Below are 25,179 nucleotides of genomic sequence, written 5' to 3'. Positions count from 1 at the left end.
TTGTTAAACTGAGCATTCACACTCCCCCCACTGTAGTTTACTGTCACGTCTCATTTAAGATGGAAATTAACAGTAAATTCTATAATACCATAAGAAATACCTAAGAAAGAAGTTAAATGTCTATTGGCCAGGGGACTTTAGCCAGTATTAACCACAAACAATAACACATCTACATGCAGTAGGGGCTTTAACATGTCACATGACCTTGATCTTGGTGTGTGTGTGTGTGTGTGTGTGTGTGTGTGTGTGTGTGTGTGTGTGTGTGTGTGTAAACGTGGCCGCAGCTTGTTAAATAGATGCATTCTGACAGGAAATTGAGGAAGACATGCTGACTGTCAACACTTGACTTTTAACATAACAAAATAAGGTCATAATTATCTGTTGAAGCCATTCATTGTGCTTATATCAGGAACAACTCCACTCCATCACAAATCTACTCTAAACATAAGAGCAGCTATCCATTAGGTATCCTTTTCTGTTCACTTGGGGGGGGGGGGGGGGGGGGGGGGTGAGTAGTGGGTTGCACTTCACAGCTTAAGCGAAACCGAGCAACTGTTGACTCAGACAGAGTAGGCTAGAGATGTAAGACAACGAAGATAAACCAGTTTCCTGTCTCTCTGGTGGTTGGAGCTCACTTCCTGTGCCTCTTCTGCTTCACTCGTTTCACGTTTCTGTCATCTGTGAGACTTTTGTTCTCACAGAAATGGATTTTGTGATGACAGAGCCAGCTTATAAACTTCTTATCTTTTTATTCATGATACGAGGTAAGAAGGGGCTTGAATTTTTATTGCTACCCACAAAGAAAATGTTTATTAGCTTTTTAACTGATTTGTGCTGTGGTTAGACAGACACTCAATGACATGACACTCATCTTTACGTCCTATCTATTAATTTACTCATAGAAAATGCATACAAAATGCAGTTCACACATAGTGATTTAACAGATAATTCTATGATGAACATGTTTATAATTTATGTTAAAAAAAGGTCAAAAGGGACAATGTGATGCAACTGTTCTGATTTCAAAATAAAGACAAAATCATCATTAAAATAATTAATTGTGGATAAAAGAAATGTATGAAAATGCATTAACAAAAAGTTTTCACTGCTTATTAATATAAAAAAAATCTTGTGGTCCAATCAAGCAGAAGCATCCTGAAATTACCCTCAGGACTGTCAAGATCAATATATATCTTAAAATACCAGACAATGTGATATTTTTCTCTCAAGGCAAGGTTAGTCCAGGCTGTAAAATGTCATGTGATGTGAAACCCCTAGATGTATTTAATGATTAATGGCATTTGTAGCAAAAATAAATAAACAGGAATAATTTAAAAAATAATAAAATAAAAACTTTTTATCTCGAAAAATATTTTGTAAACTATTTCAACATTTTAAATAATGATTAAGATACTCACACTTACATGCATTCAAGGTGTGCGAAAAATGCATAGCTTTTTACCGTATAGCTAAATAAGAAAATAAATAAATTACAATAAATAAACATTTTGTATCTTGAAAAACATTTCAAACTGTTTTCTAAATTTATATCATTAGGATATTCACATTCATATGCATTCAAGGTGTCAGGAAAATGTATACTTTTTTTCAGTCTAAACGTCACCAATATACAGGTGCTGGTCATATAGTTAGAATATCATCAAAAAGTTTATTTGTTTCACTAATTCCATTTAAAAAGTGAAACTTGTATATTATATTAATTCTTTGCACATATCAAATGTTTACATCTTTTAATTTTGATTATTATAACTGAAACTAAGAAAAATCCCAAATTCAGTATCTCAGAAAATTTGAATATTACTTAAGACCAATACAAAGAAAGGATTTCTAGAAATCTTGGCCAACTGAAAAGTATGAACATGAAAAGTATGAGCATGTACAGCACTCAATACTTAGTTGGGGCTTCTTTTGCCTGAATTACTGCAGTAATGCGGCGTGGCATGGAGTCGATGTTTTGGGAGCCCAGGTAGCTCTGATAGTGGCCTTCAGCTCTTCTGCATTCTTGGGTCTTGCATATCGCATCTTCCTATTCACAATACCCCATAGATTTTCTATGGCGCAAAATTTATTTTCATCAGAGTACATAACTTTGGACCACTCAGCAGCAGTCCAGTCATTTTGTATTTAGACGCTTCTGATGCTGTCTGTTGTTCAAGAGTGGCTTGACACAAGGAATGCAACAGCTGAAACCCATGTCTTGCATACGTCTGTGCATAGTGGTTCTTGAAGCACTGACTCCAGCTGCAGTCCACTCTTTGTGAATCTCCCCCACATTTTTGAATGGGTTTTGATTCACAATCCTCTCCAGGGTGCGGTTATCCCTATTGCTTGTACACTTTTTTCTACCACATCTTTTCCTTCCCTCCGCCTCTCTATTAAAGCTGCAGTAGGGAACTTTTGTAAAAATATATTTTTTACATATTTGTTAAACCTGTCATTATGTCCTGACAGTAGAATATGAGACAGATAATCTGTGAAAAAAATCAAGCTCCTCTGGCTCCTCCCAGTGGTCCTATTGCCATTTGCAGAAAGTCATCCGCTCCCGGTAAAAAACAACCAATCAGAGCTGCGGCCCGTAACTTTGTTTGTGTTCAAAATGTAGAAAAATGAACATAATAAGCGAGTACACCATGAATCCATTTTCCAAACCGTAATTTTAGCTTGTCCTGAATCACTAGGGTACACCTATAATAAGTGTTTATATTCTGACTATTTTAAATTGCTTCGGGGGTACCGCGGCGGAGTAACTCAGTACCTTTGTGATTCTTCATAGACATAAACAGAGAGAAGTAGCTCCGGCTATGATGTTCTTCCGCAAGACGCAAGCAGTTATGTTTATTAACCGCTAGAGCGTCAAAAGTTCCCTACTGCAGCTTTAATGTGTTTGGACACAGAGCTCTGTGAACAGCCAGCCTCTTTTGCAATGACCTTTTGTGTCTTGTACTCCTTCTGTAAGGTGTCAATGGTCGTCTCAATGTTCGTCTTTTGGACAACCGTCAATTGAGCAGTCTTTCCCATGATTGTGTAGCCTACAGCACTAGACTGAGAGACCATTTAAAGGCCTTTGCAGGTGTTTTGAGTTAATTAGCTGATTAGAGTGTGGCACCAGGTGTCTTCAATATTCAACCTTTTCACAATATTCTAATTTTCTGAGATACTGAATTTGGGATTTTCCTTATTTGTCAGTTATAATCATGAAATTTAAAAGAAATAAATATTTGAAATATGTCAGTCTGTGTAATGAATGAATATAATATACAAGTTTCCCTTTTTGAATGGAATTAGTGAAATAAATCAACTTTTTGATGATATTCTAATTATATGACCAGCACCTGTAAGGTCTGTATACACTGAAAGACATGTGATTATAATACAAATGACATTGGAGAGTTCCTAATGCTTAAAATATAAACCTTGTCAATCTTACATCTCTTAGAAAATCAATGAAGTAATATTTCACTTATGAAACTGGTTTATCAGGAATGTACGGAGATATTATAAATTATTATCCCACCGCAACTGCTGTGGAGGGACAGAACATCAGCCTGCAGTGCATTGTGGGAGAGGAGCAAAACTTCACAATTATCCAGCTGGAGTGGATTAAACAGCGAAAGGACAAAGATATGACTGATCAGAAGATTGTTGTGTTCCATCCTGGGTTCCCAATACATTATTTTCAATCTGGTTTTCTTCTGGAGACAGTGACCAGTTCAAAAACTAGGAAGCTGCAGGGCTCAATCCTGACTCTGCGTGAAGTTAGAGTGAACGACACTGGAAACTATATTTGTGAAATCACTTCTTATCCCTCTGGATCAATTAAAAGAATCACAAAGCTGCAAGTTACAGGTAAACTGTTTACTGTTAACTTACATTCTCACATTCATTTCACATTAAAAAGTGAACAAGAATCATCCGTCTTCTAATTTCAGAGCCTCCAGCATCAGTGAAGATGTCATATCCATATGGATTCATAAAAGAGGGGGATGATATGAAAATAACTTGTTCAGCGATCCCTCCACCACTTCGTTATAAACTAAAACGTTCAAAGGTGTGTCTCACAGAAAAAATATGCATTTATATATGCCACAGTTAATATAATCGTTATGTTGATGATCTCATTCATCTCATCAGAACAAGATATTTTGGCTGGAAAGCTCAAATGGAGAGTTCACTTTACCACATGTCACCAGAAATGACAGCGATATGTACATCTGTTTACCTGAATGGGACTCATTAGTCCCAAATCTGCAAGGCCTCAATGCCACCGTCGAAGTGACTGTCAATTGTGAGTGTTTGTACTGAGAATATCAATCAGTTGCACCTAAAAATAGTTTGTTTTTTATGTGTTTTTTTTTTTTATCATTGTCTGTCAAATAAAGCTCAAATCAAAATAAAATAAAAACAAAAAAACAAAAATCCATATAAAATAATTCCTGTTCTTCCAAACAGTTCTTGATGGCATTGAGTGTAACACAAGCAGCTCTTTAAACGTCAGCGCTGGTGAAGATGTGGCCATTTCTTGTATCGCAAAAGCTTCACAGTACTTGCAGTATACGTGGATGAGGGTAAGATTGTGAAATATTAAGAGATTTAAATCAAATTTTAAAGCAGTATTGTTTTAATAAAACAATTGTAGTGTATTTACTGTCTAAAATTACAAATCCATCTGATGATTCTTTAGGGTGACACAACACTGTCTCTCTCAGACACTTTGTCTCTGACCTCCGTAACATCTGAGCAGTCAGGAACTTACAAACTAACAGCTGTCTTTCTGGACAATCAACTCCAGACAGACATGGAGATTTTTATCCAGGTTCTCTCAACGCAAAGTGAAGGTATGAAAAAGCTTTTTGTAACTGTGATCACATTGCAATTTAGGGTTCCTTTGTTAATTGATCATTTTACCTCTAACAAAGTCTTCTGGGACTTTTAGGAAGGGATGTTGGAGTGATTCTGCAAGGTTTTGCCTGGATTTTGAGAACTAAATGTCCTCACAAGGATAGTAAAACCTGAAATCATCCACATTATAACAAGCCAATGGTCCCCAAGAGGAAAATGGCTTAATTAAAAGGCTAAATAATCTTAACGCAAATGTAAAAATGGAGAAGATTTGTGTAATGATTATATATATATATATATATATATATATATATATATATATATATATATATATATATATATATATATATATATATATATATATATATATATCATTAGCTCACAAATGTGTGCTCTGTAAGAAAAAAAATCTGTAGAAAAACATTAATGTACTGGTAAACGTTCTGCCAGGACATTATCTGTTAAAAAGACAGTCCATCCCCTAAAAAATTGATTTTGTCATCATTCAATCATCATCATGTCACTCCTGGCCTGTATGACTTTCTGTATGACTCACTTCTATGGAACATGAAAGAAGATATTGCAAAAAGTTTCCAACCAAACAGTTTCTTTTTCCAATGACCTCCTTTGTATGTACAGTACAATGGAAGTCAATAGGAACTGAAATTAGAGGGTAAGTAAATGATGATAGAGTTTTTGGTAGACTAACTTTTCAAGTCCACTGACATTACCGTTAACCCTAATAATTAAAAAACTTCAAAAATGGGTAAAACACCTGTAAAAAAAATCAATATGGAAAGCTGGGCTCCATTTTACAAAATTTGCTTAGAGAGTGTGTGCATCATTTACTGTACTTTTGACACACATATGGATAAGCTCACAGGTTGGTGAGCACTTTCTGTGTCATTGCATTGTCCTTGAATTGTAGGCTATCATTGTGTAAACTCACACCACAAACATCCCAGCACTGTTTCACTTCCATACAGCTTTTAAGACCTAGTTGTATTGCAGTCTAATGCAATAATATAATATAATATAATCCTTTTTCCAAACCACTTGACCTATGTAAGTTTGTATGATTATTGTAATATGTATTAAAGCATGTTAATTTAATATTTCTTAATATACATTCTTTATATTATAATTACTATATATTTATTTATATTGTATAACTATATATATTATATTAAATATTTCCTTCCATAATGATTTCTGCCGAAGGAATGACTACACCTTTGCCAGTAAGGACCACCAAACATCTGAGCAGCTTTACCTCCGATGGGACCAGCTCATGGAGCACTGATACCAGCGTGTCTACATCAGAATCTGGTCACTTCCTAACCAGCACAGTGAAACCAAATGACACTCTGACAACCTTACAACCCAGAAACACCAGCCATCCCGCTCCTCTCACTGACAGCTCTTCTCCTCCACCTGTTGGCAATGCCTCTACATTACATGCAAGCACTGTAAAATGTATCAACACCTCTACAGACAGCTTGAGCACAACTCCAGATCCAGCTACAAGAGGAAGAGAAAGCCCCACCACAGTTACAACACAGAAAAGCATCACCGCTTTTACAACACCAAAAGGTAAAACACACACAAATTACTCTTCTGAAAGACAACACTAAATCAAAACTTATTCTCACACACTTATCATTAGTCAGTGGCTGGCTCTTTCGAAACACTGCTTCATAATGGCTTTAAAAGATCCTGGGTCATTTTTATAATTTAGGTTCATTTACAATTAACGTATTGAGTTTTAATACTTGTGTGTATATGATACTAAAAGAACAATATTTAATTGATTCTAATTGACCTCGTTTAACAAGTCCTGCCTATAACACACAACAAGCTCTACACATCAATAAAATAAAGCAAATTTTACAGAACTTTCATTCAGTGATATTTCAATTAAGCTTTGTTTAAAAATGTATATATATATATATATAAATATATATATAGAGAGAGAGAGAGAGAGAGAGAGAGAGAGAGAAAATTGCCTTTAAAGTTGTCCAAACGAAGTTCTAAGCAATGCATTTTACTATTCAAAAATGAAGTAGCCTACTGATATATAATTACAGTAAGAAATTTACAAAATATCTTAATCGAACATGATCTTAACCTAATATCCTAATGATCTTTGGCATAAAAGAAAAATCTATAATTTTGACCCATACAATGTATTTTTGGCTATTACTTCAAATACCCATACTACTTAAGGCTGGTTTTGTGGTCCAGGTCAGATATATAAAGCTGTAATTGGAATTTTCCCTTTGAATATTGATTTAATTAGTTTCATAGTAAGAAATTATAATTGTTTATGTTTTATGTTGATTTAAAAAATGAATTTAATACACACTGAAATAATCTGACATGTTAAACTGTAGCTTGGGAACCTAACCTGCAGACACAAAGGCAACATCACATGGTTTTATTTTAAGTGTGTGATTTATGATTGATATAAGTGTTTTATTTTGAATCAGACATGCACATGAGAGTATAAACAGGAAATGAATTTGGGCCAAGATCTGAGCTAATTATAAAACCAGGCCTTTTATTATTGATTCAATTTTCCATGCATATCTCTTGCTTTTCTTTCAGCCTCAAAAAGCTCAGCATACATCGCTGTCCCGATTGTGTTGCTGTTGCTCGGGTTGATTGTGCTTCTATACAGAAGACACCAGAACCAAAAAAGGTGAGACATATCAAAACCCGCAGCACTTCCTCTGTCCTTTTTCGTAATCCCATTCACATTTCCAGTCCTTTTAACTAAATGTTTTACTTTTTCTTTTCAGAATGGATATGCCTCCTCCATTCAAACCTCCCCCACCACCGGTGAAATACACGTCAATGAAAAACCATGATGTCCCTATGACTGATATTCTAGTGTGAACTCATCATACCACATATCATGGGCCACAAATATGCTGACAAGAAGATTTTCCCTAAAGGTCTCAGCTAGAAATGAAAATTGGTTCATCAATTATATTTAATCAATACTTTGATGCTTCAAAATGTTTATAAAGACTTTGTAAATATTGTCAATATGCAACAAAGAGTTTATTTTCAGTAGTCTTTGTCAGGATCCAGCCGTTAAGTCTTTTCTGTCCTGTCTTTGTTCATTATATCTGTTTATTTTGTGCCTGTCTCCTTGTTACTCATTACCAAGCCCAAGAAAATAATTGCACACATTTGAAAGTTCTTCAAGCAATCAGATTCCATCTTTCAACAGCCCTGTCGTATAAATGATATTAATTCCATGGTTTTGCTACAAAATAAAATTGTATAGCACATTTTAAAGCACATACTACTCCTGCTCTCTCTCCAATACAAACATACCCACAGTACAATCACAAACTTGCAAACACAGAAACACATGCACATGCACAGAAACATTTTGTCAGCACTGTGCTGAATTTTTCTTCAGTAAATGGTTTAGATTAGAAACTTAAAAGCTACATAATATTTCTCACTAGTTAGAAAATAACAGCACTGTTCTTGAAGCAGATTAATTTACAGTTTCGCTCTTAGCAGAGACTGCATCACCTCCTTGGGTGTGCATTACTTTCTAGCAGGCACGTGCACACATAGACATCAAAGGGGGCTTGAGCACCTGCCATTTTTATTCCTGGAGAGAAAGTGCCCTTTTTTCTGGGGTGCTTTTTGTTTGTTTTTTTGAAAAAAATAATATATAGCCTATTCCTGTTCGCGCACAGCTTCCCTGTCAAACAAATATATTTATTGAAGAATAATATATCTAAATATCAGGTCAGGAGTTCTGAAGTGCTCTTCAATATTTATAAATTAACTTTTTATTAATGAACTTTTTTTTATTTCCTCTAAACCTTTATAAAATAATATTCTATACAACCACAAATACATACATGACATTGGCTTTTATTTAATTTTTACTCAATTATTTTGGTAAGTTTAATTCAAACAATCAAGTAAGATTTTCAGAGATTTTATTAAGTTAATTAAGTTAAATATTTACTAAGCCACATAATATTTTTTGAGTGTAGTAGGTTTAAAACAAACTCCATCTAAATGTGGATTTTGAAGGTTTTATTTGATGAAGGTGATGATACAGTCCTCCCTCAAATGTGAAACTAAGTCCTCGTCAGTCACCATCAGTTATTGTGTATGTGTACATGCATAGCAATGATAATATTAATGTATTTGATTAAAACATTAAGGCAATTCAGTTTTCTGATGCTTAGTTGTGTGAAGCTAAAAAGTTATTTTGCTTGTGAAACAAAAAGTATTTAAACAATTAATTTTAATCATGCTTGCAGTGCAGGGCCAGGCAGGCAGCATAATGCAAAGTTAACAAAATAGCAGCGACAACCCTCTTCAGTTTAGAGTGAATATTTGTGTTGATTTAAAAGTGATATGTGTTCTGATAACACCAAAATAACTAAAATTATGTAGTGCCTTGTGCAAAAATAATAAACAAATTATGAGTAAAACACACCCCTCTGCTTGATGCAGTTATTTTGGTTATTCTAAATATATACTTGAAGCTATAGCATAGAAAATGTTTTCAAAACATGCACATTGTGGGATGGTTTCCTTTGCTGCTCTATAAACCTAGTGAATACTAAGGAGACCAGGGTTTCTGTGTGAACTGATTATTTTGTGGACATCTTTTGAAAATTAGAGTTTGAGGAAGATAAAATTAATTAACTTTTTTTATTATTTTTTTTAAAAGGAAGTCAGTGTTGCGTTAATATATATACTTTTTTGTTTTAAAAAAAAATAAAAAATAAATACATAATTATGAGAAGTGCCCTTTATTTCACTTGAGCCCCTGCCCCTCAAAATGTCTGTGCACGTCCCTGCTTTCTAGTAATTAAACAGCCTGTCATCAATTATTCTTTATTTCAAGATTGAGATCTATGCAGAGCATAAGTGGGCATTTATAACTTTGTGGGTGTTTTAAAACTGCTGGGAGTTTCTAAATCATGCAATAAAATGATCCCCCTTACCTCCTTCCCTGTCACTATGATGTCAGATTGTCAGCCAATTAGGTAAGATGGTTGAAAATGCCCCTCTGTTTTGGCCTCGTCCACTGATTTGGTACAATGACTTCCATTACTTTCCTGCAAATACATATAAGCTTGCTTATTTCTGCATTGTAAGCAGGCCCAACTGTAGAACTGGAGATGCTGCAGCCATAAAGTCCAGAATATTTTGAAATGTCTTGAGTGGACTGGCCTTGAAGGAAGCCTCGAGCTGCTGAATGATCAGATCATGCTCTGTTGCGACCACCACTCTAATTTGGGTTGAGTCAAACACTGTTCCTAGGAACGATACTCGTTGGAGGGGGGTCAGTGCACTCTTGGCAAAATTGACTCTGAGTCCCAGGCATTCTAAGTGGCTGAGGAGGAGGGTTCTGTGAGATGGTGACTCCTCCTCCAACTGGGCCAGAACGAGCCAATTGTTGAGGTAATTGAGAATGCAGATTCCCTTCTACCTAAGAGGTGAAAGAGCCACATCCATGCACTCTGTGGAAGTGTGCGGAGCCAGGGACAGTCCAAAGGGAAGGACATTGTATTGATTAGGCACTCCCTCAAAGGCGAATCACAAGAATCTCAAGAAAGTAGGCATCTTTCAAGTCCAGAAAAAGAACCAGTCCTCTAGGCAGACATGCGAAAAGATCTGCTTCAGTGAAGTCATCTTGTGCGCTCGTTTCATAAGGGTGTGATTCAGGCATCCGAGATCGAGGATGGGCTGCAGGCTGCAGGATGTCATCCTTCTTAGTGACAAGGAAGTAACAGCTGTAGAAGCCTAACTCGCTCTGAGCTGGAGAAAACGTCTCTTTGGCTCCCTTTGCCAGCAGATGTTTGCCAGTACGTGTGCACCCTTGCTCTGAACCAAAGTGGGAACCACTCTGTTGTAATGAGGGGGTCTTCGAGTGAACTGAATAGCCTTGCTTATCCCCAGAACCCATTCTGACACTGGGGATGTATTGCCATGCCTCGGCCCGGGAAGTCAGGGGTTGGATTGGTTTAAGTGTCTGGTCCCTCACAGTACTCTTGAGAAATGGAAGAGGAAATCTGCTCTCTTTTTGGTGTTGGTGGTTTAAATCTGCCTGCTATAACAGAGAGGCAGCTTGGGGTGTGGTCTGGCTGCAGTGAGACTTAGCCCCCTCCTCTTTCTGTCCCCTAGATCAGGGCGATGCCTGTGGTGCAGGGTCCAGAGCTATTTTGGGCCAGAGTCCCCGATGCTTCAGAAACAGGTAGCATTTGGCCAACCGAGAATGTCAATTTCCATTCTGGTGGGCTTTGGAGGTCTTCGTGGCCATAGGTTCATGCAGCACAACTGCCGAGCCTTTAGTTCATTTTTTAAGTGTACTGCATGAACCAATGGCCATGCAGTTACACTGAGTTATTGAAAAGGCTTAAGTTCATGGGAGAACCCCATGGTGTCTTAGCAGACCAGTATGAGTAAAGTATCAATGGGGAACTACAGCATACTGCAGCTTTAGCAATACCAAGAAACTGTTGATTCAGACAGACTAGAATAAAGAAGTGGTGGTGTAGCTTCTTTCCAGTGCCTGTGATTCTGCTTTTGTTTGATACTCTCTTTTAACACTGTTGTCCTCACAAAGATATGGATTTTTTGATGACAGAGCCAGTTTATAAACTTCTTATCTTTTTATGCATGATACAAGGTAAGATGGGATTGAATTTTTATTTCTACTCACAAAGTCTACAACAAATTTTTAGCAGCTGTTAGACTGATTTGTGCTCTGGTCAGGTGGTCTATAATATGACACTCATCTTTTTAACCTATTACTGTGCTCAAAAAAAGTATGAATAAATAAATAAAAATATACGTAGACATAGTGATTGATTGCACTTCTACTGTATTATGAACATTTTGAATTTCTATGTTAAAACTAAAGTAAAAAATTACAAAATGATACTGTCCTGATTTCATGAAGACATAACCAAAGAATTAAGTATTTTAAAAAAACCATTAACAATTATTTATCAAGCACAATTTTTCATTATTATTAATGTTTTAATACGCATAAAATGTATCAAACAAGACTGATTTACTGTTGATACACTTCCTACAGTATATTGTATTACTGCTTAAATATTTTAAAAACTTCACCAGGGAACCTCAAGTTGTTTATGGTCCAACCAACAAGCAGAAATATCCTGAAGAGAAAAATAAATAAATTAAGGAATAAATTAAAGAAGAATAAATACTTTTTTACTTTTTTTCTAAACGTATTTTCTACATTTTAAATAATGACTAAAATATGCACACTCACATGAGTTCAAGGTGTAAGGAAACAATATTCCTTTTTATTCAATGGTTACACCACATCACATTTCTATAGCTATTACATTTAAACTTTACATGGAGTATAGACCTAGGTCTCTATACATAAAAGGAAATCAGATTATACTACAGATGACATTGGACATTTCCATAGGCTCCTCTGACTTTCACTTATGAAATTTATTTTTCAGGGATGAATGGAGGGCTTATACATTATAAGATATCTGCAACTGCTGTGGAGGGACAAAACATCAGCCTGCAGTGCATTGTGACAGACGAGCATGACATCACAATTATCCAGCTGGAGTGGATTAAACAGCAAAAGGACAAAAAGATGACTGATCAGAAGATTGTTGTGTTCCATCCTGGGTTCCCAATACATTATTTTCAATCTGGTTTTCTTCTGGAGACAGTGACCAGTTCAAAAACTAGGAAGCTGCAGGGCTCAATCCTGACTCTGCGTGAAGTTAGAGTGAAGGACACTGGAAACTATATTTGTGAAATCACTTCTTATCCCACTGGATCAATTAAAAGAATCACAAAGCTGCAATTTACAGGTAAACTGTTTACTGTTAACTTACATTCTCACATTCATTTCACATTAAAAAGTGAACAAGAATCATCCGTCTTCTAATTTCAGAGCCTCCAGCATCAGTGAAGATGTCATATCCATATGGATTCATAAAAGAGGGGGATGATATGAAAATAACTTGTTCAGCGATCCCTCCACCAATCCATTATAAACTAAAACGTTCAAAGGTGTGTCTCACAGAAAAATACACATTATATATGCCACAGTTTATTTAATTGTTATGTTGATCTCATTCTTCTCATCAGAACAAGATATTTTGGCTGGAAAGCTCAAACGGAGAGTTCACTTTACCACATGTCACCAGAAACGACAGCGATGTGTACATCTGTTTACCTGAATGGGACTCATTAGTCCCAAATCTGCAAGGCCTCAATGCCACCGTCGAAGTGACTGTCAATTGTGAGTGTTTGCACTGAGATTATCATTCAATTGCACCTAAAATGAATCGTTTTTGATTCACACTGAATAATTTTTTAATGATTTTTTTATCCTTGTTTGTCTAATAAAAGCTCTTAAGCAATAAACAAATCCATTTAAAATAATTCCTGTTCTTCCAAACAGTTCTTGATGGCATTGAGTGTAACACAAGCAGCTCTTTAAACGTCAGCGCTGGTGAAGATGTGGTCATTTCTTGTATCGCAAAAGCTTCACAGTACTTGCAGTATAAGTGGATGAGGGTAAGATTGTGAAATATTAAGAGATTGAAATCGAGCAGTATTGTTATAATAAAACATTTGTAGTGTATTTACTGTCTAAAATTACAAATCCATCTGATGTTTCTTTAGGGTGACACAACACTGTCTCTCTCAGACACTTTGTCTCTGACCTCCATGACATCTGAGCAGTCAGGAACTTACAAACTGACAGCTGTCTTTCTGGACAATCAACTCCAGACAGACATTGAGATTTCTATCCAGGTTCTCCCAAAGCAAAATGAAGGTAAAAAAATAAATACTTTTTTTTTTTGGAATTGCAGTCATGTGGCAATTTAAAGTTCGTTTGCATTTTTTTTAACTGTAGATAATAAGGAAATAAAGTCCCAAGATTCGGATTCGGTGGAATACTGGGCTTTTTGACAGGGTTCGATTTCGGCCGAATCTTAGATTTTTTTTTTCACCGAACCGAACCCTAGGCTGGCGCTAGGCTGGTCGACGTCACGTGGCCGTTGATTAAAGGGTTAGTTCACCCAAAAATGAAAATTATGTCATTAATAACTCACCCTTATGCTGTTCCAAATATGTAAGACCTACTTTTATCTTCGGAACACAGTTTAAAATATTTTAGATTTAGTCCGAGAGCTCTCAGTCCCTCCATTGAAACTGTGGTACGGTACACTGTCCATGTCCAGAAAGGTAAGAAAAACATCTTCAAAGTAGTCCATGTGACATCAGAGGGTCCGTTTGAATTTTTTGAACCATCGATGATGCGAACCGTTTAAAACAATTCAGTTCGATTTGGTAAACTGAATGATTAGTTCGCGAACCGGATATCCAGACTGCTTTGATTTGAACTCTCTCTCACAACAGACACGGAAGAGAAGACAATGCTGAATAAAGTCGTTGTTTTTGCCATTTTTGGACCAAAATGTATTTTCGATGCTTCAAAAAATTCCAACGGACCCTCTGATGTCACATGGACTACTTTGATGATGTTTCTCTTACTTTTCTGGACATGGACAGTATACCGTACACACAGCTTCAATGGAGGGACTGAGAGCTCTCGGACTAAATCTAAAATATCTTAAACTGTGTTCCGTAGGCCACGTCCACGTCCAATACAATTTAAATTCACGTCTTGTAGGCTACACTTCAATGCACTATGATCGGAAAATATAGCTACGTTCGCTTCGAACTGGAATCATGGCTAAATATCTTGTGATATCCACTTCGGAGGGCACTTATGTTCGAATAGGGCTTGGGCGTCGTGACGTCATTACTTGGCTTGGCCGCCACTTTGATAGCGTCCTTTACTGCTACTCGGACTACTGCGCAGTGTTTAGACATACTCCCTCTCATCCGTGTGTCTTAATTTGATTAATTAAAAATCTATTTCAACCATGGTAAACCGTTGCTGTATTGTGGGGTGTAATAGCGCAACACATCGCCATAGGGAAAATAAAATGAGAATGGATTAACTTTACACCGCTTTCCTGCTTGGAGGCGCGACCACGGAGACATCTGAATATTAATTTATATAGCTTAAGTCAACATTGAAAATAAGGGAAATTTCTCGGGTTACTCATCCAAAATACGGGAAATTTCAACATTCATCTTTTTGTTGTTATCCCTCTGCTGACAGCAAAAATTCCTACAAAACTGCTGCATTAACTAACGTTAAGCGATTTGTGAAGCTAAGTCTAATGTGACTTTAGTTACAGATTGGTGTGAAATCATGCTCTCACAACAACCACGCTATCTTAAAAAGTCCAACATCAAGCATAGGTTGTTTTAAAGTAAGCAAAACGATGCTTTGAAAACATCTGTTTCACTAGAAGGACAAGGAGTAGCAACAGGACAGCAACACAGAGACTTGACAGGTCCGGTTGTAGGGCTAACGGGTTATTTTACAGGAAAATACTAAAACGGGAAGACAGCGGGAAAACAGCTCAAATACGTGAGAACCCCGGAAAAAACGGGAGGTTGGACAGCTACCAACTACACTTTTGAAACACATTGTTAAAAGTCAGTGTTGGGCAAGCAACTTGGAAAATGTAGTGAGCTAAGCTACCAGTTACTCTACAGTAAATGAAGCTTCACTACACTGAAGCTACCCCCCTGGGAAATGTAGCAAGCTTAGCTACATCAACAGTAGCTTGCCACATCTAAGCTACTTTTAAAATAAAAATGTTATGTTGAACACATTTTATTACAAGTCAATGCTATCTCAGTGCTCAAAGCTTTCAGTCAAACAGATGTGGGTAGGTGTAATTGTTTAGTTTAATTGTTTTTTGTGTTCCTTATCAATTTGGCAACCAAAACAATTAAAATAGATGTAATTAACAATGTGCGCACAAGTGTATGCACCTGTTGCATGGGCATGCTTAATATTCTGTAGGCCTTTGCAGAACAAAATGCAAGACCTCTAAACAGTGTGTGTGTGTGTGTGTGTGTGTGTGTGCGTGTGTGTGTGTGTGTGTGTGTGTGTGTGTGTGTAGGAGATTATTACACGTAGGATATGGCCAGGCTGGACCCTGATAATTTTTACAAGCAGCATCTGAAAACATATTTTCTCTGTTATCTCGGTCAGTGTCATGTAGCTACTTGTCGAGGTACGGCCACGGTGACTCACTCCTCGGGATTAACTATTTCCGACCTCATCCGATGCCATCATTCCATCATATAATTTTTTGCGTGACTGGCAAAGGAGTGGTACCATCCGGAGCAGAAGGGGGCGGTAATGCATCATAAAGATGGTTGGTTGCTGTCCACCGTAAACACGAACAAGATGAAGTGGCACCATCACCTCACTACTGATCCAGGATCAGCGATCTTAGCAGTTGTATTTCCCGATTTGAGTTTAAGCTTCAGAAATGCTTGCGAAAATGTAGCTTGTGTGGAAGCCACCCCACTACTTGGTAAAAAAAAAGAGCTTCGCTATTGAAAAGCTATTTGATTCAGAAAGCAGCGAAGCTACGACCAAGCTACTGAGAAATGTAGTTAAACTTGTAGCTTCGCTGCTTATAGCGACGCTACTGCCCAACACTGTTAAAAGTCCATGTGTGAACGGTTACTAAACTAGCAGCTAGGTAGAGTGCAGCTTACTGGATTACTGTATACTGTTTGCCACTTTTCCGATTCTATGATTTGCAGCTCCTGAACCCATCCATTTGTGTACTGCCATGAGACTTCAATGACTTGTAGCTTCTGAACTATTCTGAAGTGTAGGTGCTCACAAAACAAACAAGGTAGCCGCAGATAACGTTATCTGTAATGCAAAAGTGCGGCAGCAAGTCTCCGTCGGTACTCCACTATTTGTTGGGAATTTAATATGGATCCAAATCATTAATAGTGCCGATTTGTCCACATACCGGTCCCTGGCATCCCTATTTAGTGTATCCCTATAAATGTCACAACCTTTTAACATCTTTTTTTCTTTCTCCCAACTCAGACCCAACTCAGTTCAACTAGCTGTATGTTTACATTCGGGAGGCTAGCAACAGGGCTGCCACGTCCCAGAATGCAACTCGGCGCCCAAGCCATATAGAACAAATGTCTGAAGCGCTAAGAGAAACGTTCAAAATGTGCAGAGCAGTGGGGCACGAGGACTGCAATTGAGAACCGCTGCCCTATCCGATCATTTTTCCTCGTTCTAAAAAAAAAAAAAATCCGTAAACACGGCGTCGTCTCAAGAAATATCTGCGTGCACACGAAACCACTGAAACCGACTGAAAACGGTGTAGTATTATCACCTTATTCCGCCCCACCCACTTTTAATACTTTGCATTTCCGCATATTGAATACAATGTTATTTTCGGCCTCATTTTATAATAATAACATTAACAGTGAAACATGCATCTAACTCCGGCAGGTGGGGTGGATGGAGCTTAGTATAATAAAATCAGAAAAATAAGTCTTCATGCATGTTAAGAAAGAATTGTAGAAAAGCATTTACAAAACTGTCAAAGTTTATTTAAAAATAAAGCAATTCATGAATTATTTTCTTGTACTCATTTATTTAGCCTACAAATTAAAATGATAAAAATAACTTTATTTTTATTTTTATCATTATTATATATTATTATACAGGTTATGCATAAGAAACTTTTATCCAAAACAATTAACAACAGGAACAGGAAAAAATTACTCCAGAGTTGTGGAGTCCACTCCAGTCCACAATGCCAGGTTTGTTGTACAATAATAATCAGTTGCTATTAAAAGATTATTCCTTTATTATTAATAAACATATTCCACATAATAATAGTCAATAAAACTGTATGTTAACAGGAGCTTGCTGCATGAATCCGTGAGTACGGTTTACAGATTGGTGGGAACGTATTGCGAAAGTGTGCGCACGGATTATGAATTTGTGGGTACGGATTCAAAAACCGAGGGTACAGTTTACAAAAACTGAGCGCACGGATTGGAAATTTGTGGGCACAATTTGTTAAACCAAGGTAACAGTTTATGAATTCGTGAGTACGGATTATAAACTGATGTTTTTCATCTCAACAATGTTAATAAAAGGATCAAATGCATTTAGTGGCACTCATAATTTTTTATTTTTACCGGAAAAAAAATGGCTAGTGGAAAATCTGATTGAATCTTTCTAAAGTTACCAGCCACATTGGCTGGTGATCAAAAAAGTTAATTTAGAACCCTGCCTGTCATCAATTATTCCTTATTTCAAGATTGGAATCTCTGCAGAGCTTAAGTGGGCATTTCTAACTTTGTGGGTGTTTTAAATCTGCTGGGAGTTTTACCCCCTTCCCTGTCACTATGATGTCAGCCAATTAGGTAACATGGTTGAAAAAGCCCCTCTGTTTTGGCCTCGTCCACTGATTTGGTACAGTAACTTCCATTACTTTCATGCAAATACCTATGTGCTTGCTTCTTTCAGCAATGTGTATACAAAGCAGGCCCAACTGTAGCACTGGAGATGCTGCAGCCATTAGGTCCAGCATCTTTTGAAACATCTTGAGTGAGCGGGCCTTGGAGGAAGCCTCGAGCTGCTGTATGACCAGAGCATGCACTGTTGCAACCACCACTCTCATTTGGGTTGAGTCAAACACTGTTCCCAGGAATGATACTCATTGACTTGGGGACAGTGTACTCTTGCCTCTGTGAGATAGTGACTCCTCCTCCAACTGGGCCAGAACGAGCCAATTGTTGAGGTAATTGAGAATGCAGATTCCCTTCTACCTAAGAGGTGAAAGAGCCACATCCATGCACTCTGTGGAAGTGTGCGGAGCCAGGGACAGTCCAAAGGGAAGGACATTGTATTGATTAGGCACTCCCTCAAAGGCGAATCACAAGAATCTCAAGAAAGTAGGCATCTTTCAAGTCCAGAAAAAGAACCAGTCCTCTAGGCAGACATGCGAAAAGATCTGCTTCAGTGAAGTCATCTTGTGCGCTCGTTTCATAAGGGTGTGATTCAGGCATCCGAGATCGAGGATGGGCTGCAGGCTGCAGGATGTCATCCTTCTTAGTGACAAGGAAGTAACAGCTGTAGAAGCCTAACTCGCTCTGAGCTGGAGAAAACGTCTCTATAGCTCCCTTTGCCAGCAGATGTTTGCCAGGACGTGTGCGCCCTTGCTCTGAACCGAAGTGGGGACCACTCTGTTGTAATGTGGGGGTCTTTGAGTGAACTATTATCTATTATCCCCAAGACCCACTTTGACACTGGGGATGGCTTGCTTTAAGTGTCCGGTCCCTCACAGTACTCTTGAGAATCTCTCTTATAACAGAGAGGCAGCTTGGGGTGTGGTCTGGCTGCAGTGAGACTTAGCCCCCTCCTCATTCTGTCCCCTAGATCAGGGCGATGCCTGTGGTGCAGGATCCAGAGATATTTTGGGCCAGGGTCCCTGATGCTTCAGAAACAGGTAGCATTTGGCCAACCGTCAATTTCCATTCTGGTTGGCTTTGGAGGTCTTCGTGGCCATGGATTTGTGCAGCACAACTGCCGAGCCTTTAGTTCATTTTTTTTTAAGTGTACTGCATGAACCAATGGCCATGGAGTTACACTGAGTTATTGAAAAGGCTTCAGTTCATGGGAGAAAAAGGACTTTTCCCCATAAGTGTCTTAGCAGACCCAGTATGAGTAAAGTATAAATAGGGAACGACAGTATACTGCACAGCTTAAGCAATACCAAGAAACTGTTGATTCAGACAGACTAGAATAAAGAAGTGGTGGTGTAGCTTCTTTCCAGTGCCTGTGATTCTGCTTTTGTTTGACACTCTCTGTTAACCCGTTTAATCCCACCGGTCACAATAAAGACTGTAAAAAAAGTTTTTAGTTATAAAGCTCTAAAAACCTTACTGACTGATGTGTTCGCGTACTTCCTGCAAATATGGAAAAAATTATTAAATATTTTTGAAATCTCAATTAAATATGTGCAGTTTCACGTGATTAGTGCAAATTGTCACATGACCAGAGCAGTTTACTTTCTGTTTGCACCTTGAGAAGATGATGGCTGCATCAAAGCTCCAACACTAAAGGCTAGTAAAGTGTCTTAACATGAATATATGACAAAGATGTTTGGTACACGTGATCTTTAGGGTGTCTAGAATAAATATAAGCATTCAGATGTATTTAGTTTTGTTGAGAGTGGTCATAGAATGAGTAAACATGCTGATGGTCACAATAGTGACTAGAGGGATATCAGTGAACTTAGATATATAATATAAATTTAATTGCAGTTGCTAGTGAAAATGACATTAAATTTCATGTTTCAGTGACAAAATATTACACTTAATGAAAAATTCTAATGTTACAAAAAATGTACAATAATGATGTTGTAATACTCTAATCATTAATATAAAAAAGGTAAACATTTTTTTTGCTTTAAGTGTCCGGTCCCTAACCCTAACCCTAACCCTAACCCTTCCTATCAATGTTCCATAAGTTTTTAAGCATAATAGTAGCCCTAGACTGTGATCAAACTGTTTTAAATAGCTGGGTTAAGATATTAAACCATTTTTATGACTGCAGAAATATGTTATTTCAGTACACACATTATCCCAACGGTCACAATTGTGACCGAACATAAAACACATTTTTTCACACACTTTTCCAAAATAATAATAATAATAATAAAAAAATAGTAATTATTTCGAAGAGTTGCTAATGACACATCATTTGGATATTTTTATGTCTGGGAAAAAAAATTGGGATTAAATGGGTTAAGACTGTTGTCCTCACAGAGACATGGATTTTTTGATGACAGAGCCAGTTTATAAACTTCTTATCTTTTTATGCATGATACAAGGTAAGATGGGCTAGAATTTGTATTTCTACTCACAAAGTCTACAACAAATTTTTAGCAGCTGTTAGACTGATTTGTGCTCTGGTCAGGTGGTCTATAATATGACACTCATCTTTTTAACCTATTACTGTGCTCAAAAAAAGAAAAGTATGAAAAAATAAATAAAACTTTTACACATACAATGACTTGATTGCAAATCTATTGTATTATGAACCTTTTTAATTTCTATGTTAAAACTAAAGTAAAAAATTACAAAATGATACTGTCCTGATTTCATAAAGACAAAACCAAAGAATTAATGTTTTAAAAAATCCATGATCAATTATTTATCAAGCACAATTTTTCATTATTATTAATGTTTTAATACGCATAAAATGTATCAAACAAGACTGATTTACTGTTGATACACTGCCTACAGTATATTGTATTACTGCTTAAATATTTTAAAAACTTCACCAGGGAACCTCAAGTTGTTTATGGTCCAACCAACAAGCAGAAATATCCTGAAGAGAAAAATAAATGAATAATTAAAGAAAAATAAATACTTTTTTAGTTTTTTTCTAAACGTATTTTCTACATTTTAAATAATGACTAAAATATGCACACTCACATGAGTTCAAGGTGTAAGGAAACAATATTCCTTTTTATTCAATGGTTACACCACATCACATTTCTATAGCTATTACATTTAAACTTTACATGGAGTATAGACCTAGGTCTCTATACATAAAAGGAAATCAGATTATACTACAGATGACATTGGACATTTCCATAGGCTCCTCTGACTTTCACTTATGAAATTTATTTTTCAGGGATGAATGGAGGGCTTATACATTATAAGATATCTGCAACTGCTGTGGAGGGACAAAACATCAGCCTGCAGTGCATTGTGACAGACGAGCATGACATCACAATTATCCAGCTGGAGTGGATTAAACAGCAAAAAGACAAAGAGATGACTGATCAGAAGATTGTTGTGTTCCATCCTGGGTTCCCAATACATTATTTTCAATCTGGTTTTCTTCTGGAGACAGTGACCAGTTCAAAAACTAGGAAGCTGCAGGGCTCAATCCTGACTCTGCGTGAAGTTAGAGTGAAGGACACTGGAAACTATATTTGTGAAATCACTTCTTATCCCACTGGATCAATTAAAAGAATCACAAAGCTGCAAGTTACAGGTAAACTGTTTACTGTTAACTTACATTCTCACATTCATTTCACATTAAAAAGTGAACAAGAATCATCCGTCTTCTAATTTCAGAGCCTCCAGCATCAGTGAAGATGTCATATCCATATGGATTCATAAAAGAGGGGGATGATATGAAAATAACTTGTTCAGCGATCCCTCCACCAATCCATTATAAACTAAAACGTTCAAAGGTGTGTCTCACAGAAAAATACACATTATATATGCCACAGTTTATTTAATTGTTATGTTGATCTCATTCTTCTCATCAGAACAAGATATTTTGGCTGGAAAGCTCAAACGGAGAGTTCACTTTACCACATGTCACCAGAAACGACAGCGATGTGTACATCTGTTTACCTGAATGGGACTCATTAGTCCCAAATCTGCAAGGCCTCAATGCCACCGTCGAAGTGACTGTCAATTGTGAGTGTTTGTACTGAGAATATCAATCAATTGCACCTAAAATGAATCGTTTTTGATTCATGATTTCGTTTTTGCTCTTAAGCAATAAACAAATCCATATAAAATAATTCATGTTTTTCAACCCACAAACACACAAAAGAGTCTTCTGTAAGTCAACATGAAATCAAAACTGACCATAAATTCCTTTTAATGCATCGACTCCTGAAATATTATTCCAAAGGGGGGAAAAAATTATAATGTAGGTTTATTTTTAACTACCTTAATGAATTTTAATACTTGTGTGTGTATATTACAAAAATTATATAAATAGTGTTCTTTTTGTATTATCCACATACAAGTATTATTTAATTCCTTCTAATTAGCATAGTTTGCCAAGCCCTGGCAACAACAAGCACGTTAATAAAACAACACAGATTTGACAGATCCTGGATATTTGATGTTCCTTAATCATTTGTAGATTACGTTTAATAGATTAAACTTTTATTAAAACAACTGCTTTGTAATAAATACATTTTTGTTGCGTTTACACAGATTTGACCAGCAGGTGCCACCAGTCCGTAGTTTTTTGAGCGCCGAAATATACACCGAAATGGTGTTGCAATAATAGCACATAAAGAGACGGTTTAAAAAAAAGAAGCATCATCTTTGGGATACATTAAGAATCTTGATGTAATAGGTTATAAATGAAATGTTACCACTGTTTTAGTGCATTTTATAATCTCATATGACGGATTTACGGTTGGTCATAATTCAATACACACCATAAAGTAATCTGGCGTGTCAAACTGTTATTTCCAGTGTCATTTATAATACAAAAGAAAATGTAAAAAATGACCCCATATACATATGTTGCTCGTGTTGATTGTGCTTCTATACAGAAGACACCAGAACCAAAAAAGTGAGACACAACAAAGTCAGCAGCACTTCCTCTGTCCTTTTACGTAATCCCATCCTACACATTTCCAGTGCATATATCTACATTTTTACTTTTTCTTTTCAGAATGGATGTGCCTCCCCCACCACCAGTGAAATACACGTCATTGAAAAACCATGATGTCCCTATGACTGATATTCTAGTGTGAATGTATCATACTCTTGAGAAGCCACAAACTCTGGGCCACAAATATGCTGACGAGAAGATTGTTCCCTAGAGGCTGCACCCAGAAATGAAAATTGTTTCATCAATAACTCATCCTCATGAAGTTTCTTTCATCTACAGAACACAAATGAAGATATTTTTTATGAAACCTGAGAGATTTCTGTCCTTCCATTTAAAGTCCACACAACCAATACCTTGATGTTTCAAAAAGTTCATGAAGGCATTGTAATAAAACCCATGTGAATCACCCGGTTTAATTCAAGTCCTCTGAAAAAGCACTCATTTTGCTTAACTATGCTTTGCGGACATTAAATATATTGTAAAAAAAACATCTTGTGTTTCACAAACTACTCCTACATCATAACTCTGTAAAAAATTTCCCTGAAATGTGTTAATTTACAGAAAAAAAAAGTCTGTGAGGGTGGGAGGAGGTGGGGTCAAAAACCAGGTAAATTCCAGAAACGTGAAATATGACTAGGCCTAAGGTAAATAACTTTAGAGTTTAATAATAATTAGTATTATCATGATTACACTCAATTCAATAGAAGAGACACTTATTGCAATTTTTTTCACTACTACAAAGGAAATAGGTGAGATCTATCAGATAGCTTTGCAGTAAAGCATACATGCTAACACTGACCTCATGTTGTGGCTGCATGTTCTGCTAACAAAGCGAAGGCTATCAGCTGATTGTTTCAGGCCCCATAAAACCTCAGTTTACACCTCAGATACTCGAGAAAAACCAACTGCCAAAACCACATCAGACAGTGACCAACAGAGACAGTGTGTATCCATAAGCTTACAGGTCTACCCTGCAAATACAAACCCTATAGCTCTGGTCACCATTTATTATAACTCGTGATAACAGCACAGCTGGTGGTTGTTTATATGGTGCTTAAAGCAAATTAGGCTGAATTTCTGGTTTTGTTCAGGCTGCTCATACAACATTCGGCATTTTAAAATGCGGTTTACTCCTGAGAACAAGCCTTCATTAAATGTGGGAGAAGATGGAGATGGAAAGGCATTTCTGAATGATGAACAGTGACATATGCCTGATAGAGAGAGAGTGTGTGTGTGTGTGTGTGTGTGTGTGTGTGTGTGTGTGTGTGTGTGTGTGTGTGTGTGTGTGTGTGTGTGTGTGTGTGTTAAGACAAAGAGAAAACAAGATAAAGAGAGAGAGAGAGAGAGATGCTTTTAGTACAGAGTTTTGTGCATTGTGGTTCTTTGCTACAACAGCGACACGTTTATGCAGAGGGACGTTTCCTGCTCTCGCTATTGTGGTCGGAAATGGAAAATTCAGAAAAAAGGATTGATTGTTTCAGCTGTTAAATCATCTGTATCCTGCACTGTATAATCATGTCTCCAATGTACTATTGTACTTCATGACGTATACAGGTAATTCACCAATAATTTATAAGAAAAATCATCAACTGGGCAAAATATGGGCAAAATTCTATTTTCACTTTTATTTGCCTCATAGAAAATGCATGAAAGCTTTGATACACAGAACACAGAAACTAGAAAATGAAGATGTGTTGGTCTTTTGAAAAATATCACCAGAATACTTTATATTATGAATATTATAAGAAATTGTCATGATAAAAACACTTTTTTTTGTTTGATATTTTAACAATATTTTAGTTGTTTATTACAGTGGTAAATTCAAAGGATGATTTGTTTCACAATAAAATTGCTGTTCAACAAAGTATTTGATTTTATGGATGTAACCAAATATTAAAGATCGGAGCAACAAAGGTATATTTTTAAGAGCTGGTCATTGAAAAACCAAT

The 25,179-nt window shown here is 36.7% G+C and overlaps 1 protein-coding gene across 3 annotated transcripts; it reads left to right on the top strand.

Annotated features, from left to right (window-relative positions):
• Positions 1-590: 590 nt before the first annotated feature.
• Positions 591-23,636, top strand: si:ch1073-15f19.2 (T-cell surface protein tactile). 3 transcript variants are annotated; one of them, XM_052567370.1, is made up of 10 exons: positions 11,374-11,542; positions 12,357-12,722; positions 12,806-12,924; positions 13,003-13,156; positions 13,319-13,434; positions 13,543-13,696; positions 21,491-21,856; positions 21,940-22,058; positions 22,137-22,290; positions 23,291-23,636. In XM_052567370.1, coding segments are annotated over exons 1-10 (1,611 nt in total). In that variant the 5' UTR covers positions 11,374-11,481; the 3' UTR covers positions 23,293-23,636. The 3 variants fall into 3 exon arrangements, with proteins under 3 accessions (XP_052423332.1, XP_052423331.1, XP_052423330.1); XM_052567372.1 differs by lacking the exons at positions 11,374-11,542; positions 12,357-12,722; positions 12,806-12,924; ... (5 more) ...; positions 22,137-22,290; positions 23,291-23,636 and adding exons at positions 591-764; positions 3,502-3,867; positions 3,951-4,069; ... (4 more) ...; positions 7,468-7,561; positions 7,662-8,166; XM_052567371.1 differs by lacking the exons at positions 11,374-11,542; positions 12,357-12,722 and adding an exon at positions 3,489-3,867.
• The last annotated feature ends 1,543 nt before the right edge of the window (positions 23,637-25,179 follow it).

This window comes from Carassius gibelio, chromosome B10 (assembly GCF_023724105.1).
Source record: "Carassius gibelio isolate Cgi1373 ecotype wild population from Czech Republic chromosome B10, carGib1.2-hapl.c, whole genome shotgun sequence".
NCBI lineage: Eukaryota > Metazoa > Chordata > Actinopteri > Cypriniformes > Cyprinidae > Carassius > Carassius gibelio.
This window is presented reverse-complemented; position numbering and strand designations above follow the sequence as displayed.